The 17,856-nt window shown below is 44.4% G+C and overlaps 1 protein-coding gene across 2 annotated transcripts in view; it reads left to right on the forward strand.

The window, feature by feature from the left end:
• Col22a1 (collagen type XXII alpha 1 chain) overlaps window positions 1-17,856 on the forward strand; it is a 264,966-nt gene that overhangs the window by 228,110 nt on the left and 19,000 nt on the right. For both annotated transcript variants that reach the window (XM_013156221.3, XM_023566502.2), the window contains exons 51-56: window positions 5,079-5,132; window positions 8,778-8,831; window positions 11,458-11,502; window positions 12,276-12,329; window positions 14,034-14,087; window positions 17,501-17,554. In XM_013156221.3, coding sequence (XP_013011675.1) covers window positions 5,079-5,132; window positions 8,778-8,831; window positions 11,458-11,502; window positions 12,276-12,329; window positions 14,034-14,087; window positions 17,501-17,554 — 315 coding nt within the window. The remainder of the gene's footprint in view (window positions 1-5,078; window positions 5,133-8,777; window positions 8,832-11,457; window positions 11,503-12,275; window positions 12,330-14,033; window positions 14,088-17,500; window positions 17,555-17,856) is intronic.

The following is a 17,856-nucleotide window of genomic DNA, read 5'->3' on the forward strand; positions in this document are numbered from 1 at the left end:
AGCTTGTAATCACATTTCCATTAGTGCAACCTATTGACAAGTAACCACCTCCTCTATTTGTTGATCTAATTTAATTATCCCATCAACAAATGGATTAGGCACTCTTGTTTGCTAGATCTAACAGAGGGAAAATAACAGAGAAGAATAACTGGTAACCCTGTGCAATTTCTAGGAGCAGGAAAACCATATCTGCTTCTCTTAGGTTCCCATACAGAGTGAACACACTGCAAATGTTAAACAAATAAATATAGAAATTAATTTAATGTTTCCTTAGAATATCTGGTAAACGTTGATGGAAGAGTTATGACCTGGGCATCCTTGGTGACCCCTTACTGCAGTCCTGTGACTCAGATTTAAACAGTCCAGGGCACATACATTTTAAGTGACTTTATGGGATATATAAACTGTAGTCGTGGAGAATCGTGTGTTATGCATACAAGGACAAAATTACCAATTGCAGTATTAAATCTAAAGGAGAAAAATCTGCTTAATATCAAAGTTCCAGGATACAAGAGAACAGGGAAACAATCTTAGAAATGATTGTACGATTTCCTTAAACATGTCTGGCATTCCCTCCCACCTTCCCTTCCCCTCTCTCCGCTCTATCTTGGTTCCTTCCAATGCATGTCTGATCCTTCTCCTGCCAATGCATATCTGATATCACCTTCCTTTCTGCTGACTCTTATCACTACTAAGCCAAGAATGGGCATTATCACTTCCCTGCCTCTCACTGATCCCTGTCTCTTCTGTCTCACCACTCATTCCCTACCTCCACCTCCACATCATTCATTCTCTACCTCTGCCTCCAACTTGAAATTCTTACTCTAGCTACTTTCAACTACTTTGGCTTCCTCTAAGAAGTTATTCCTTCAGAGGCACTCTCCCTTCTGACTGGAAAATAGGAATCCTGGTACCTTTGCTGTATGTCCTGCACTGTGCTCACCACTGTGAGCTCAATGGTCACAGAGCTTTTTAAGCACAAACTCACCTAACCTTCACACTCATCAGCTCCTTCTTTGGTCTCCATCTGTGTTAGTTTCCAACTGTTGGTCACAATACCCAACAGTTATAATTTAAAACAGGAAAGGTTTAATTTACTCATAATTTGGGGATGATTCTGTCCATAGTCAGCTGGTTTCAAAGCTGAAGCATCTTGCTGGCCTGGAAGTATAGCATAGAAACAGTGTAAGACAGTAAGAACCAAAAGACCATGCATAATACCAAAGCCCATGCCTCCGTGACCCACCCGTGCACCAGAAGTGTGCTTTGCTAATCTTCTAAATATTTTCTTCATCCAATGGAATTGATACATCAGGATTAGTAGTCATAATCTACCGCTAATCGATTTTACACCCAAACACATTGTACTTAATCTCCAAATAGAGACAAAAGTATATTCATAATCCCACCAATATAACTATAAAAGTAAAACTTGAAATGCAACAATTCCCCTTAATATCTCAACACTTTCTGCCTTTTTCAAAATGTCAGTCCAAGTCTCTTTTGAATCACAGACAAACTTTACCTGTGAACATCTATAAAAATGGAAATCTAGTTACATAACCCCAAAGCACAATGGCACAGATACATATTCTCATTCTAAAAGTGAGAAACAGGAGGATAGAAAAGAATCAGTCCAAAGCAAGACTGAAACTCCGGCAGGGAAAACATTAAATCCTGAAGGTTTGTATCTGATATCTGAAGCACATGGTGGTAAAATGTGAATCTCAACTGCTTGGTGTCACATCCCCGTAAATTTGCTGGTAGCAGTCTATATTACTTGTTTCTTGGGCTGGCTCCACTCATGCACTGCTTCCACAGGGGCCTCTTGTCTGCCTCCCTGACCTTCCACTGGATTCCAAGTGGAAGCTGCCTTGGCTCCATAACTCACACTCTGCATGCAGTCAAACCAGCATCACTTAGATAATGCCTATGTCTGCTGTCAGTGGAATCGGTAGCCAGGCCGTGTTGGATTGTGGCTCCAGCATCTAAGATCTTTCTCAAAGAGGGGTCTCAGGGATTCTCAAAACATGGACATTTTTGTATTCTTGAGCCCTCAATGGATGAGGTCTTGCTAATTCCTGAGATGACTTCAAGGTATATTTCTTCTTGTTCTTTTGAAAACTTTTTGGTTTCTTTTTAATGATTTTAATTTTTTCAGCAACCATATCTCCTTTGGCTTCACCTTTATACATAATTCCTCCTCGGCCACAATTTCAGTTTTTCAAAATTTTCTGTTCTGCCTATTATCCATGTTTCTCACTACTAGAAGCAACCAGCGGTACTCATACCATAGCCGGAGTACTGGTTGCCTTGCAGTTTACTCTAATTAGATCCCTAGTCTTAGTCTTCCTCAAAGCTTTGGGGAGTAGACAGAATGTTGGAAAATTTTTGCTAGAATGTAAAACATATGGTCAGCAGTTCAAATGCTAATGGAGTCTTGGTTCCTAGCTGAAACTTCCGGAGCCTAACCTTTTCTGTCCACACTCTTACGAGCATTTGAGTCTTCTGAGCTTTGATCATGATCATCCATCAGGCTCCACTTACTGCACCCTAGGGCTTCTCTAGCCTTCATCTCCAAACCTGCCAAATTCTTCCTGCAAATCAGTTCCAAAGTATTTTAAATCACACAGATAAAGCCATAGCAATGACACCAGTTAGTTGTTCAGTGCTGATTTTCTGTGTTATTCAGCTTTCTTGTTACTGAGACACAGTAATCAACAAAACAACTTAAAGGAATGAAAGGTTTCATTTAGTTCATGGTTTGGGGGGATTCAATCCATAGATGGCTGGTTCCAAGGCAGGAACAGAATGATAGAAGGGGCATTGCAGAGTAAAGCTGCTTCCCTCACGGTTTCCAGGGAGCAAACCAGAGAAAGAGTGCTGGAGAGGAACAGACAAGGGATCCTATATGTTACTTCAGGTTATACCTGCATGACTCACCCAGATACACCCAGGGGCATGCATTACTAATCTTCCTTTTAATCCAATGAGGCTTGTGTATCAGGATTTACAGTCTCAGTACCTGACATAATTTTCTCCTGAGGAGTGCTCTCAAGCGCCATAGTGGAGTTAGGCAAAAATGGAGTTAGACTCTGAGAGCACTGTATGCACCCCCACCACCAGTGTCCCTTGACTGTCTGTCCACCTTCCTCATTGCAGTACCATGTAGATGCTTCCTAAATCTGGGAGAAATGAAGACGTAAGGAATAAATGATGCACAAATAGAGCAAGCTTCTGATGCTAGCATTCCAGGTTCCAGCTCTACAGAAACCTGTGATCTCTCTGTGAAGCCAAGTCAGATAGGTATTAACCATCAGCACAGAGCAAGTTGCGTACCATTACATAAAGCACATAGGAGTCATGGGAGACCTGTGGAAGGACCCCTAAGCCAGACTATGGGGGGTTCACCTGGGCTTCCTGAGGGAGGTGATTTTCAAGTACTCAGGGTCAAGCTGCACAAGCAGAAAATGTTGGCAGGGATCAGAAAGTACCAGGTAGAAGAAACAACCTGAAACCAGACAGGGACATATGTACTTATACTGGTGGAAGGAATGTGAACATGTTGCCCTTCTGCTAGATGGGAAAGGGGTATAACACCCAGAAAACTCCCCAGCACCTGAGCACCAACATACACTTCTGTGAAGAGAAACACATCTTTCCATTGTGGAGAGACAACTGAGCCTTCTACATCCAAATCTCATCCCTCGTATGTATTGCACACTGAGTTCCTCCTGCAAGGACAGGCTATTAGAAGGGAAGCAATGCTGAGGATCACAGTTCACAAGAGGCTGTTGTTCCTCCCTTGGAAGCACACTACTCAGAGTATGCAGCCCTCAAGGGACTGCTTTTAGCTATGTCAGTCTGCCATCTTCAAAACAATATTACAGATAATCTTGACCATCTTCAGAGACTATGAGGAAATACTTATCTGTTAGGTAAGCATAAGAATTAAGTAGTCTCCCTAGAACTGAGATGACCAGTAAAAGATTGGAGGGACATAGACTCTTAGCTAGCCCTCATGGACATAATTGTATGAAGTGTGAGAGAAAAACATGGTGGGTGCTTAAATACAGTTTATTACACTGAAAGGTATATTGTCATTAATCCCCTTCAACATACTCCTCCTCACTTCAGACACACTCATTGTGTCCTTCCTTCCACTGTCTGAAGCAGTTTCAGAAGTTCTGTTTGGTACGCATCTTTGCTTGAACTGTTATGGCTGCCTCAGTGTGTTGAATCCATTCAAAACATTTCCTTTTCATCATCATTCTGACTTTGGGGAAGACCTAGAGATCTGGTGAAAGGTGGATGAGGATGCACTGTCATGCTGTTGTGAACCTTCCTTTCTGTTGGGGGGCCCTCTGCAGAGCATTCACCATATTTTCAATTACATGTCATAAAGATACCCCCAAAAGAGGATTTCAGAGAAAGTACCAGAAAGTACCAAGAACATTGTAATTAATGTATTTGAAGCAAAGGGGAATATTTTGAGGGGGATTCATGGTAATGTGTTTTTAATGAAATAAGATTTTTTTAAAAATGTAAACATTGTCATTATTTTTTGTCATCAGTTGTAGAATTCCATGGCTGTACATGGAAGGAGGTACATGGTTTTGTGACCTCCCGCTCTCTTCTTGCTGCCATATCTGAGCTCTGTGTGTGTCCCTGGAGCAGTTTGGAGTGCCTTGCTGCTTGCTTGTATTGTCCTCTCCATCAGCACCTGAGCCCCAATGCCATGTTCAATGCAGATGCCCACAAATAGTCCCTGTCACCCTGAGTTTCACATTACGAAAATGTCCAGTGAGGGCTCTTTAGAAGGATAACAAGAATAATGACACCATTTCATAGTGCATCACATTTTTGCCAGATATTGTAAGTCAGAGATCTGCAGCCAGAATCAGGGTACTGGAGAAGAAACTGGAAATCATATCCCTTCTGTTGTTGAGATGTCTCTTAACAGTTCACTATGAAGACATCGTTTGGGAGCTAGCCAGAAGGGCACACTGAAATGAAACCCTCTCTTCCCTTCTTTCCAATCTTCTTTGACCTGATCACCAATTTGAGTTCTCTTGCAGGGAGAAGAAGGCAAACAGGGCAGAGATGGGAAGCCAGGTCTCCCTGGGGAGCCGGTAAGGAGCTCTACACTTGCATTTTACATTCAACCTCACAGTTTCCTAATGACAATTGGTGTGTGCTGGAGGGAGTCTATGAACGAGGCACAATAATTATTATTCCCAGTGCATCTTCTCACCTGCTCCACTCAACAACCTTGCAAGACGCAGAACTCTTTCCTGTTTCTCAGCCAAAGAAACTGAATCCTAGGAAGGCAATGTGAGGATCCCAAAGTCAAGTTATTGGCTGATGTGTAGGAGCCTAAGCCCTGGATTCCTTTCCTTTCTTCCACTCGGTTTTATTGCCCATGTGGTCTGGAGCCACATAGAGGGTAAGAAATCTGAAGACTTTCCTCAATGTTGGCAATTTGCTGCCACCCATTTTTTTTTTTTTTTTTTTTGTCTTTTTGCGACAGAGTTTCTATGTGCAGTTCAGGCTGGCCTTGAGCTCACTTTGGAGCCTAGGCTGATCTCGAACTCACAACAAACCTCCTGCCTCAACCTCCGGAGTGCTGGGATTACAGGCGAGAGCCACCACACCTGGCAAAAATCCACATGTATCTGTGTCTTTTGATTGTAGGTATTTATTTATGTACTGGGGATCGAACTCATGACCTCACGCTTGCTAAGCAGGTGCTTATGTCGCTGAGCTAAATCCTTGGCTGCCACCACTTTTACTACTCTTTTATTATACTCTTTTATTTTCTTTTAGTGCCAGCTGTGCCCTGAGTTAGAATGATTGTTCCTGAGACCATTGGCTGGCAGGCAGCAGGATTTCAAAGGCCCTTATTTATGACCACTAAGTCATACTCCCTGAAGTGGCCAAGCCCTTTTGCTGAAAACTAGGTCTTCTGTCTTTACAAATTTGACACTGGAGCACAAACTTAGCAAGAAAGTCCTTGGCTGGCATGCAGGAGGCCCTGGGTTCCATCCCCAGCACCAAGAAAACAAATCTCACAGGTGGAGGGGAAGATGGAGAGTAGCAGTGTGGCTTAAACACCTGGGTTCTCCAAACGTCCAGCTGTAAGGGTTTTGGCTACATGTAAGAATGCATGAAGCTGACCTGGGCTGCCCAGGGCACCTCAGGTTGGACAAAGGCAGAGGTACAGAGCAGTGTGTAGTTCACCCTCTTACATATAAAATCAGGTGTGTGTATATTTTTCTAGTTCTTATATAGAGGTACTCTGGGAGTCTCCACAGCACACTCGTGAGAGTGGTTTCCATCCATGTGAGGATGGCTCTGAGCAAAGGGGTCACAGAAATGGGAAGGCATCTTACACTCCATGGTATTGCTTTATTATCTTCTTAGTCATTGGAACTTTGTGTATGCCTGACATATTGATAAATTTAAGTATAATTACTAAACAAAAATATTTTATGTTACAATCATTGTAATAGCAATAGCAGTGACAAAATGCCCTTGGATGCTGACTCCTTCCCTTGCAGGCTTTTTGACCTGGAGTGAGTCAAATAGTGTCTCTGAGCATCGGTCTCTTTTTGCTCAGGGTAAGAATAACACCCTGACTTGACAGAATTTCTGGGGATCAAATGGAGTGAAAAATGCATGCAGAGCATCTGGCCGAGCTAACTGTTAATTATTTCAGTGAGTTACTTTTCACGACTGCCCTACTTTTAACTCTCAGTGAGGTCGGAACTGCGGAGCCTTTAGAGCCATTAAGTGGAATTACATAAAAGTTTTTGCAGCAAGGTTCATGTTCCATTTAATTTGTCTGCTCATAAACTATTATGACTCATTTTGAATCTTTATACAACTTGCTGGAAGCACCTTCTTTCTCACGTTACAGTTGGGTAAATGCTGGAGCCACAATTCACAACTGAGAGGAAAAGAGAGCTTTCTGCAAACTCACAGTGGAAACCTGCTGCAGAAGCAGGAAGGCTGATGCTCAGTCAGGCTGCTCATGAGGGAAAGGGTATAGCAGAGTGGAGCATGGGTGTGTCTTCCCTAAAGCATTCAAGGTTGGGTGATCAGCACTTCTCTCCCTTTCCCCAAAACATGAAGGTACCATTATTACCCCCAGACAGACAGCATCTAGCACTCACACCCCGAGGCTTATCCTAGGCTCAGAGCTCAGAACAAGGAAAAGTTTTCTTGCCAAGTTGCAGTGTAATGAGAGCTTCTTGCTCATTCCACTTTTCCAATGCTTGCCCATTCTTGGTCTGTGCCAGAGACATGGCATGATTGATGGAAGACCAACACTGTTCTAGATAAAGAGGGACCATTCAGGAGACAGGGCTGGCTACTTGGGGTTTGAGGTGCTCATTCTGGACTTCTTCTGTTGGCTCACTCTGGAATTCCTCAGCACAGTTATCCTACGAGATTCTCATGTTGAGCTGTTTTGAAAGAAATTGGCCTGAGGGATGACAAGAGTGTGTCCCTCATTGAATTGAAGCGAGGAAGTGTTAGGATCCAGGTATAAAGCCTACAGACTATGAAAATGAGATGCACAGAACATTGAGAAACAGATGTGTCCTCTTATAGTGAAGAAAGACATAGACTTCTTCTACCCTGTTCAGCCATCAGTCAATCTTACATCCTTCCTCTGTTCCCGTTCCCTGTTCTGTACCTATGAAAGATTTATCCTGATCTGAGCTACCCAGGACACTGGCTTTATTCAAGGTTCCATCCTACCCATAGCAGTGGCAAATTGTGGACAGTAAAGAGTTTTAAATGGCAAGTGTGTGTTCACAGTGTCTTTGTGCTTGAGAAGCTGGGTGAGTGAGCACTGCAAGTTTCCCTGCAAGTAGGAGCTACTGCTGGTCTGAGGAGAGCACTCATTTGGATCTATCCTTATCTTTGATTCCATCTGGCTTTGCCCTTTAGAAGCTCAATAAAAATATAAGTACTTTGATCCTCAATGCCACCATTGAAAAAGTACAATAGGTCATAGCTTCCTTGAGGTTTTTTAGTGAATAGTTATTTCTGGTAACTGAAATGGGCATGCAATTTCTCATTGAACCAGAGCACTTAGGACTGTGGAAAGGGGTCTGTTATGGTTGAGACCCAAGTGTCTCCAAAAGTTTCATGTGTTCAGAGGTATGGCTTTGGAAGATCACTGAATCACTGGGGCAATGTATTTCATGGGGATTTGTCCATGGATGAGTTCATGGCTAACTGTGCTATTAGGAGGTCGGGCCTGATTAAAGGTGGGTCACCACGTGAGTGTGATCTAGAAGGGTACATTCTGGCCCCTGGGTTCTCCTTTCTTTCTGCTTCCCGGCTACCTTGAGGAAGAACAGCTTAGCTCCAGTGGTCCCTTTCACTATGCTGTTTCTGCCTGGGGGCCAGCTGACCTTGGACTGAATCTCCTAGAACCATTAACCAAAATAAACCTCTCCTTTAAATTTCTGGTTTGGGTCATTTTGTTGGAGTGGTGGGTAAGTGACTAATGCAGGGACTATGAATAATAAACCCGAGGTTGAGTCCTGTGGAACCTGTACCACCTCAGACAATCCTGAAACACAACAGGCCTGGCTGCTGCTTGTGGAGATGGTCATGCACGGAAATGGCCCACCTCTCAGGGTGCAGGCTGGCACTGGGCCAGATAGCAGCCTTTGGAAGCACAGTGGTGTGAGGAGGGAGCAGCTGAGGACAGGGAAACCACAGAACTGTTGTTCTCACCTCTGCTTTTCTTCCCTACCCAGGGCAAAGTGGGAGAGCCAGGTCTGCCAGGACTGGAGGGACCACGAGGTTCACCTGTAAGTATAAAACTATGCTCTGCACAGTAGAACGAAGGCACCAGCAGCACAGCCAGCACCACCGTGCCAGGGTGTGGGGAGCACTGGACCCTGAGGCTCCCACAGTGCCTTTCTTCCCAGAGGAGTGCATCTCTATAATTAGTTCCATGTCTTCAAAGATCATAGCTTTGAAATTTATTTTCAAAATTTCAAGCATCACTAGCATGGTGCTGTTCTAAGCTATCTTTGTCCTTGTTTTCTTTGCTGTAATTTGATGGGTTTTTCTCTGGGTGATAGAATTTACTACTGAGTTTTTTTTTTTTCCTGTATTGATAATAATTGAATCCAGGGCTTTCATAAATGAGCTGCATTTCTAGTCCTTTATTTATTTATTTATTTATTTATTTATTTATTGAGATAGAATCTTGTTAAATTGTCCAGACTGGACCTGAACCTATAATGCTCCTGCAGTTTCTCTAGATACAGGATTCTTTTCAAATTAGAAAAGTAACCCTTTCTACTTGTATAATCATAATAATAATGATAAAAATAAGAAAAAGAATGGTATAGATATGAAAATAAAGTTCTTATTTCACAGAACAGAATAAAGCTCTATTAATATTTTAATATATATTTTCCTGGTATGCTTGTCCATATATTAATTCTAACATATATATATATATATATATATATATATATATATATATATATAGTTAAATCTCTATACAGCTATTTAGCTATTGTACCTGTACATATATACATACATTCTTTTTCTGTAAAATAAGCTCCTTACGGCTATATTTTTTCTAAATCATTTATATCTTCATAATTTCAAAATTATTTACACAGTTCTTTAAATTGTTTTGGGGAAAAAATCAATCTTTAATGAAAATTCTGAAATCCAGTTATCTGACAAGAAGTAGCAGGTATAATGCTAGTTCTGTCTCATTAATGTTGTTTATCTTTGAAAGAAATCAATAAATCATCTGGCTGGTACCCAATATAGAGGAAACAAAACACAAAAATCAATTTTCCTGTTTCCAAAATCTCCTTGGATTTTACCTGACTGTACTGGAAGCAACTAGAGAACAAGGACCACTATTAGCCATGGAGATTGAGGCACAGGATTGTGATCAATTTTTTTCCCAAACATATGTTAAATTTGATCCCATTATATCCTTTCTAAAGGCATTTGAAATGTAGTAAGAAGCACAATGTAGTCTTTCATAAGTGAGGGTATTCTGGTGGTCGAAGGTGGCTCCTGGATTGTAGGAGAGAGGGGCTGCCTTTCAGCACAGAGACTCATTGGCTGAGGCCTGGCCTGGGTTTAAGCCCCACATCTTGTTGGGAGTATGAGAAAGAGACACAGGAGAGCAGCCCAAGCAGGTAAAGCAAGACCCAACTTCTATGGCTGGCACGGCACGAGTTAGAGCAAAACTTTCAAGAGTGCCATGGGCTTTGAGAGACACAAACCAAGGCAAAGCCTTCACTTTATTATCCATTAACTTTGTAGACTTTGATTGCATTGAGGCCTCTCTGAACCTCCATTTTTCTTTCCATGAAATAGAGATCATAGTAGCTCCCACTACTGCAGGGTGGTGGTGAGTGCTAAAAAACAAGACAAAACATGAGATTAGCCAGGTGCCTGACACATCAGCTGTGGCTCACACTCCTTGCCTGTGTGTTAGCTGGATTGGGACTCATTAACCTAGAGAAAGATTCTGGGACCTAGGAGTCCCTGGACCAGCTGTTGATCAGCTGTAGCACACTTCATCCCTCTCTCAGTTCTCAGGGATGCTCCATAGAAGTAGATTCTACCCTTCTAACTCATTTTTCAGCCTTGGACACAAAGTCCTGGGAAGGAAAGCGGAGCCCCCTGGATCTACAGAAGTGAGGCCGGGGTTTCCTCTGAGTCCCATCAGACACAGGGGCACAGGAGGTCCTCCCCATGGTGCTACTGCAGGTTGTACCCTGGGGTTCTATGATCCTCATTTTCTAGATGATGGTGTTAGGACCCTATGTTGTAAACTGCCCAAATCTGAAAGGACTTCATTTTTCTCTTTTCTTTCTCTTCCTTTTCCTCTTCCTTGTCAGTGGCTTCCAGGCCCTGACAGATCACTGTGTCACATCGGATCCTGCCCACAACTGTACAGGCAAGATCCATGCCATAGGGAGTAGGCAAACAGGTGACAATTGGTTTGATCCCCAGGTCCCTATGAGGCTACCAGCTACATTGTTGGAGTGTGGCTGTGGAGAAGTGGGCCCTGCAAGCAGACTGCATGGATGTGTACCCTGGAACCCTTGCGCTATCTGTGTGACAGGCCAACCTGACCTCAAGTTCTTTAGCTAAAAACAGGGAAAACAAAAGCCATCTGGCAGAGTTTCAAAATCATGAAATGAGCTGACATAACAAGGTGCACTATGGGCCACAGGGTCTCCCCACTTTCCTGCCATCATGCGCATCCTCCTCTAAGCCTTGTCCATTGCATTCTACTCACACTTGACACAGAGCAGGCTCAGCAGGAACAGCTGACAGTGAATGAAGACAGTCAGTGAGGGAGGGATAGGATGCAGCACAGTGCTCACTGGGGTGCTTTCCCTGCTCCCCTTGCCTGGTGTTTGTGGAGTAACTCTTACTTTTTCCTAGGGCTTTAAGGGACACACAGGTGACCCTGGTGCTCCCGGTCCACGGGTAAGTGGATGTCACACCAGGTGACTCAGAGCTCTGAGACCTAGGGCAGGAGTATCATGGTCATGGAAACGGAGAGTGGGCATCCTAGCATGCTGGTAGGGGCAACATTGTCCCTCACTTGATCTGATCCTCTCTGTCTGGTCCTCCTGGGGGCCAGACAATGATGGGGTAGTTTGGCTAAAGCAGTCTGGACTCATGTTGGTCTCCACCAACTGGGCTCTGCACTTGAGCCTTTTGATGCAAGACCTGGTAGGTATTCCGCTTATTTTGTGGAAGAAGAAACTGAGGGCCATAGGGTGTGGGTGATTTTCCCAGGATTCCAGAAATTCTGTTGAACATGCTGGCCTGTTTCAGATAGGAAGCCCTTGAATTTGTCTTCTACCTTTTAGCTCCTATCTCTTCTGAATGCTAGGAATAGAAGTGACCTTCAGGGTCAACAGTAAGACCCCTGCATGCTATAGATAACTAGGAAACTGCTACAGTGTAGAAGGGTCCATTGGCCAGGAGATAAGGAGGTGGAATCCAAGCAGGTTTGCCTGACTTCTTTGCTGATGCTTTTTCCAAGCTGTGCTACTGGGAAGGGGCAGTTACTGCCTTTGAGTGCACAGCGACCCTGGCTGAGGCTCAGTACCGTGTGCTAAGGCTTCCCTGCCCAGAGACCCTTACTGAGGGATAGCCCTGGTCTCTGCATGGCTCCAGGTCCTCAACGCCCTTTGCTTGAGGCAGCTTGTAGCTGAAACTCCTCAGTCCCTAAAGCAGCTTTCTGTTTCTAGGGAGAACCTGGTGCCACCGGACCCCCTGGCCAAGAAGGGACACCAGGGAAAGATGTAAGTAGTGGTGCTCTGGGACCTGGCTAGGCCTGTGGCTAGGGGATCAGGAAGAGATACCCAGAAATTGTACCACAGTGGCTTTCCACAGTGGAGTAGCCCAGATGGACTGGAACTTCCAGCCTGGTGGGTTGGTGGCTGTGCCTTACACTTGAGAGATGGCTCTTTTAGATTAATTCTGCTTGGTAGGAGAGATGGGCCTGTTGGACCAGCTTTACATGACTTAAGAGGCATTTGAGGGGTTCCATAAGATTATTTCTCTGCCTCGGTGTTCACAGTACTTCTGAACCCCTCACCACCATTATTACCACCTACTGTTTTTTGAGTCTTGTCTTTCAACCAAGGATTTGGACAATCAACAAACATTAGGTCTAATACAAACAAAATACTTCTATTCCGTAGGATGGAAACTTTACTTGCAAACATTTCTGTTGTTTAAAAACCCTGCTATATATGATTCAGATGACTCTCACTTTTATTTAGTTTTGGAATCTGTACAGAGAGATTTTTCTTTTTAACCTGAGTTGTACAAACAAAACCCTGAGCTCCAGAGAGGTTAAGGGCTTGCCTGTGGTCACACAGAGCCAGAGGCTGAGGAACAAGCCTGGAACTAATGTCTTCCGGCTCAGCACCACACTCCCCATTCCATGGACCAGCCACTCAGTCTGGGCAGCATCCTGTAGGGCTGCCGGACATGTGGGGAGGGAGTGTGGCCTTTCGGGACTGGTGTCTGGGCAGAAGCATGGCCTGCGTCCCCCAGGACCAGCCCTGGGCCTGGTAAGATGGCCCCTCCCATGGATGACTCACTAAGCACAGGGGCTCATTGACCGATCTGCTGTCATGGGATGCGGGACCTGGAAGAGACCATAGGAAAAATTCCAATCTAGGTCCTGTGTCTTTCCTCAGCTTTTGTAAAACCCATGCAGTGTTGGGAGCCCTGTGCAGACAGGTGAGAGTAAAGTTCCCTCCAGATTACTCCAGTGGGGCTTCTCGGAGGCTGAAGGACAGCTTAAGAATCCCAGTCTGGCCCACCCTTCTCGCTGCCATTTGTAGAAAAGATAACCCAGGGGGCTCTCCAGGCAGGAACATGGCTCACAGTCTGGCTGGAGCTGGGACAGGAGTCAGGGTACTAGCTCATGAGCAAATAGGTAAATATTTTCTTCTTTCTTCTTTTAATTTTAAAAGTTCATTTTCCTAGAGCACTTTTCTGTTTACTCTGTGTAGGAGCATATCCAGGCTTCTGTGTGTTCATCCATGGCCAGAGTAGGGTGGGGTGATACCGTGTCATAGGTGGCTCAGAAGGCTGTGTGAGGAGGTGAATCACAACACTTTGCACACTGGGAGGTGCCATGCACATGGCTGGTGAAAGATTTTCCTGCTGTGGTGGCACAGGCAGGAACAGCTCCAGGTCACTGTCCAGTGAAACAGAAGAACTTAAGAGAGTTTACCTTCTCTGTTTCCCTGTCTGGTTTGAGCTGGAGCGTCCTGATACCTCTGGGCACCAGGTAGAGATGTCAGAACACACCAGGGCTTACACCAGGGCTTCCCTTCTCATAGGGGAAACTATCTTGTTGACTGGAGAGCAAAGCTGGGGTGCTGTGGTGCTCCAGGGCCCTTGGTGAAATTCTGTCTACATTTGAATCTGAGCCTTCATCAGCTTCACACAGTGGCTCTGTGATATGACCCCATCTATGTTCGTTCTAGGGTGATACTGGACCTGCAGGACCACAAGGTCCTCGAGGACCCAGGGGCCCATCGGTGAGTTTTGCTTTGAATCTCATTTAGTGCATATTTCTGGGTATATGGCTTTTACCGTGGTGATGCTTGGTTGGTTCATCCTGGTGCAGTCATACGTGCACATACATCTTAGCAGGTGGGAAACAGCCATTGTCCTCCAACCCCACTACCTTCCTACAAGGAACTGGAAACTTCCCTGGCACCACTCACTGTCATCCCCAAATTGGCTAACAAGGGCCTGTATGGCCCCCCACCACCACTTCTCTCCCTGGCTTTGTGCTATCCTGAGGACTGGTTTGCATCTCATACTTGTTTCCTGCAGATACTGTAACAAATACCACAAGGGAGTGGCTTGAATAACACAGATGTGGGTCCTTACAGTTCCGAAAGCCTGAATTCCGAGATTAGCAATGGGGTTGGTTCCTGCTAAGATATAATCTGTCCCATGCGACTCCACAGCTTCTAGGAAATTTCTAGGTGTCATGGCTTTCTTTAATCCCTCCTATCTCTACCCTGGTGTCACACGCTTTTCTTCCTGTGTGCCTGTCTCTTAAGTTCCCTTTTTCTTAAGGATGCCAACCTGATGGGATTAGAGGTCACCCTATTACAGTGTGAGCTTATGTTACCTATATGGACTCTAAGGGCTCTACTCTAAGTCCTGTCACATTCAGAGGTCTGGGGCATTGGAACTCAAGAAGAGCGTGAATTTTGAGGGGCTACAATTCAATTCACAACACTCCACATGTTGGTAAATGTTTTGATTCTTATCCCTTTCTGTATGTACACATAGGAAAATCCTTCTCTTACCTCTTACCTGTGAGTACAAAGCTAGAAAATAAGCATCTAGGTACCTAAAATTGTGTGGAAAAACAGCCAGTCAAGAGACATAGTGAACACAAGCGATGAGTAGCAGCTGCTTGCATAGAAAGAGACACTATTTAAAGTAATTTTTTTGTTTAATAAGTAAAAGGATTTCTATGCTCTAAAAATCATGTAACAGTAAGTGCCCAAACAAGTAACATAGTCTTTATTATCATTATTAAGTACTGTTGCATGTTTTACACTTTTCTCTGACAGGCATTGCAGGATTTTGGTTGACAGCATGCATCAACCCAAAGGTGACATTAGGATGGCCATAACATCATCAGGCAGTTGGCATTCCTCTACTTCACTGGAATTCCATGGGACCACTGTCATAAATCATTGTGTCCTTGTCTCAGTGTCCTTGAAACTTTCATATTGCTTTTATTAAAATCTACATTCACACAAGGGTGGGAAAATCTCATGTGACAACCACTTTACAACTACCTAAAAAATTCTAAAAAATACTAGGAGATCCCATGCTAGAGAAGGCATGCAGCATTAGCATAATTCATTCACCAAGTTTCCCCCAAACCTTAAGGCAGGTGCTATGACTGTCATTTACAGATGGGAAATAGAGGCACAGAAAGGTGAAGTAACGTGCACCCAGTCACATAGCCAGTAAGCCCCAGAGCCAAGATTCTGACTCAAGCAATCTGGCCTCAGACCCAGCAGGTGAAACACCTATTCTGGGCCTGTGTGTATCTGATTTCCTGTCCTAAAGGTCATCTTGCAGGCAGGGGACTTGGAACAGGACTCAGAAGCTCAGAATATTTGGAGAGAGGGCCATGGCCTCCACTATCAAGCAGCACAGAGACCTGAGAGACTCATTAGAAGAGAAGGATGTGAGGAGTGGCCCCAAGGCCAGGAAGAGAGCAGTTCTGGCTCCAAGAGACATTAAGTCCACAGAGCCTGGATGGGCCACTATATGGTACTGTATGGGAATGTTCCTTACTTCTTCCTCTCCCTGCCTAGCGAGAGCCAGAGGGAGAAAGATGAGAGAGATTTCGATAGGGATGAGGCAGAGCACATATTTTTAGAGGACACAGATGGGTTGGTGGGCGGAGGGAACAAGAGAGGAGCGGAATGAAGCACTCACTGGAAGGGCTGAGTGGATTAAGGCTGTTCCTTGCTCCTGAATCAGTCTCGTCTGTATTATCATCATTTAGGATTCCAGGCAGGACCCATGCATGGTTTCCTCACCTATGATTTGGGAATAAAGGCCTCTATGCTGCACAGTTCCTTGGAGGATCTGGAAAGATGAGTCCCCTGACTCATCTTTATGGTCATGTGTGTACTTTATTTTTTACTGCTGTGGCCTGCATTATCAATGCAGAAAATAAGAAATACTGTCAGTACAACTTTGTGCTCAAACAGATTGATTGGCTGTCCAGTACCTCAGTTTCCCTATTTGTAAAATGGAAATTCCATTGGTGTCTGATGCAGTCAGTGAGTTAGTGCATGTGAAGAAGGTCTGATATAAAAGGAGAGCCCAGTGAAATCTGCCATTTTTAACACTAACGGGTCTCTGTGAAGCTGACACATTTGTGGATACATGCTTCCTAGATTATGGACATTCATACCTTTCTGTTAAAGGGTGAGTGGAGAGAGTCTCTCTATAAAATTCTTGGCTTGTTCATTGAGCAGAATGCCTCCAGTGACTGGCAGTACTGGAGATGCTGGGGACATAAAGAGTGACAAGACACAGATCTTGCCTTTGAGTTACTGGATCACTCATGGCAGGGAGGAGAGCCAAGTTAAAGCCCCTAGTAGGAGCAATCCTTCAGGGGCGAAGGAGACATGAGGTAGCGGGTCTACTTAGAGAAGCTGAGGTGTGAATTTTAGGCTCAGTAGGAATTTGCCTGAGCCCAAAAATTTGCTATGAGTATTCTTTAGCTTTCTGTCTTTTATTGTACCATGGATCTTATGGTTAAATGTATTTGTCAATATTACAGACGTGTACAGATACCCATCAGCTTAGAGAACATCAAAACTGAGACAGTCCACAAACCTGGAGTGAATGAACCTTTCACTCTAGGACTTTCCTTGGAGCATTTTTCCATGTTGTGGATCATAACCTTCATCAATAAAGTGGAATTATAATGATGCCCATGTGAAAGCATAAAATGGGATAAGCACGTGGGCCTGCCTTCTAAGCAAGAGCAACTCCATGGCAGTGTGAACAATTATTTGTAGGTTGGATTGTGCTAAATGGTGTGTTTCTCTCACAACAGCAGGGAATTGAAGGACAAATGGATGGATGAATGAACATGGTCATTATTTACTGTACCTGTGTTATGGGCATCAGTCACTGAGCTGGGCCTTTCTATAACCATAGACCTACTTAATTCCACAACAGTACTACGCATTAAAAATTGCAAGCTCCTTTCACAAGCTGAGAAACATCCTCTGAGGAATGAAGTAGTTTGCTGAGAGTCACGCTGGCCCAAGTGAGAACAGGGTCTGTGGAATCAAGTGATACACCTGCAGTGATTTCTTTGTTCTGATGTCCTGCTCTGTGATGTCCTTACACATCATTCTGGCAGAATGATAACTTCTGTTTCTTCCACCAGGGAAACAATGGCTCACCAGGCTCCCCAGGAGACCCTGGCCATCCAGGAACCCCTGTGAGTACAAACACTGCTCTCACTGCTCCTTGACCAGACTTCTACAGGGCAAGCACAGCAAGGACAAGTCTGGTCTCTGTCCCTGGAGCATCTTCAGGGAAGTGTGGGTCTGACTGGTAGAAATGTACGGAAGCTGAAAGCACCCAAGAGGACCTTGTTCCAAGTTTAGAATACATACCTTGCACTGTCTGCTGTCTGTAACCACAGGTACCTAGAGCAGCTAAACACTGAGAAAAGTGTGGTAGTGTTGCACAGTCGTTGTTTGGTGGTTTTAGAGAACAGGCAGGCAGGCAGGTGGCAAC

Source organism: Cavia porcellus, unplaced genomic scaffold (genome assembly GCF_034190915.1).
Source record: "Cavia porcellus strain 051 isolate PalLab524CR breed Dunkin Hartley unplaced genomic scaffold, mCavPor4.1 scaffold_19, whole genome shotgun sequence".
In the NCBI taxonomy this organism is placed as follows: Eukaryota; Metazoa; Chordata; class Mammalia; order Rodentia; family Caviidae; genus Cavia; species Cavia porcellus.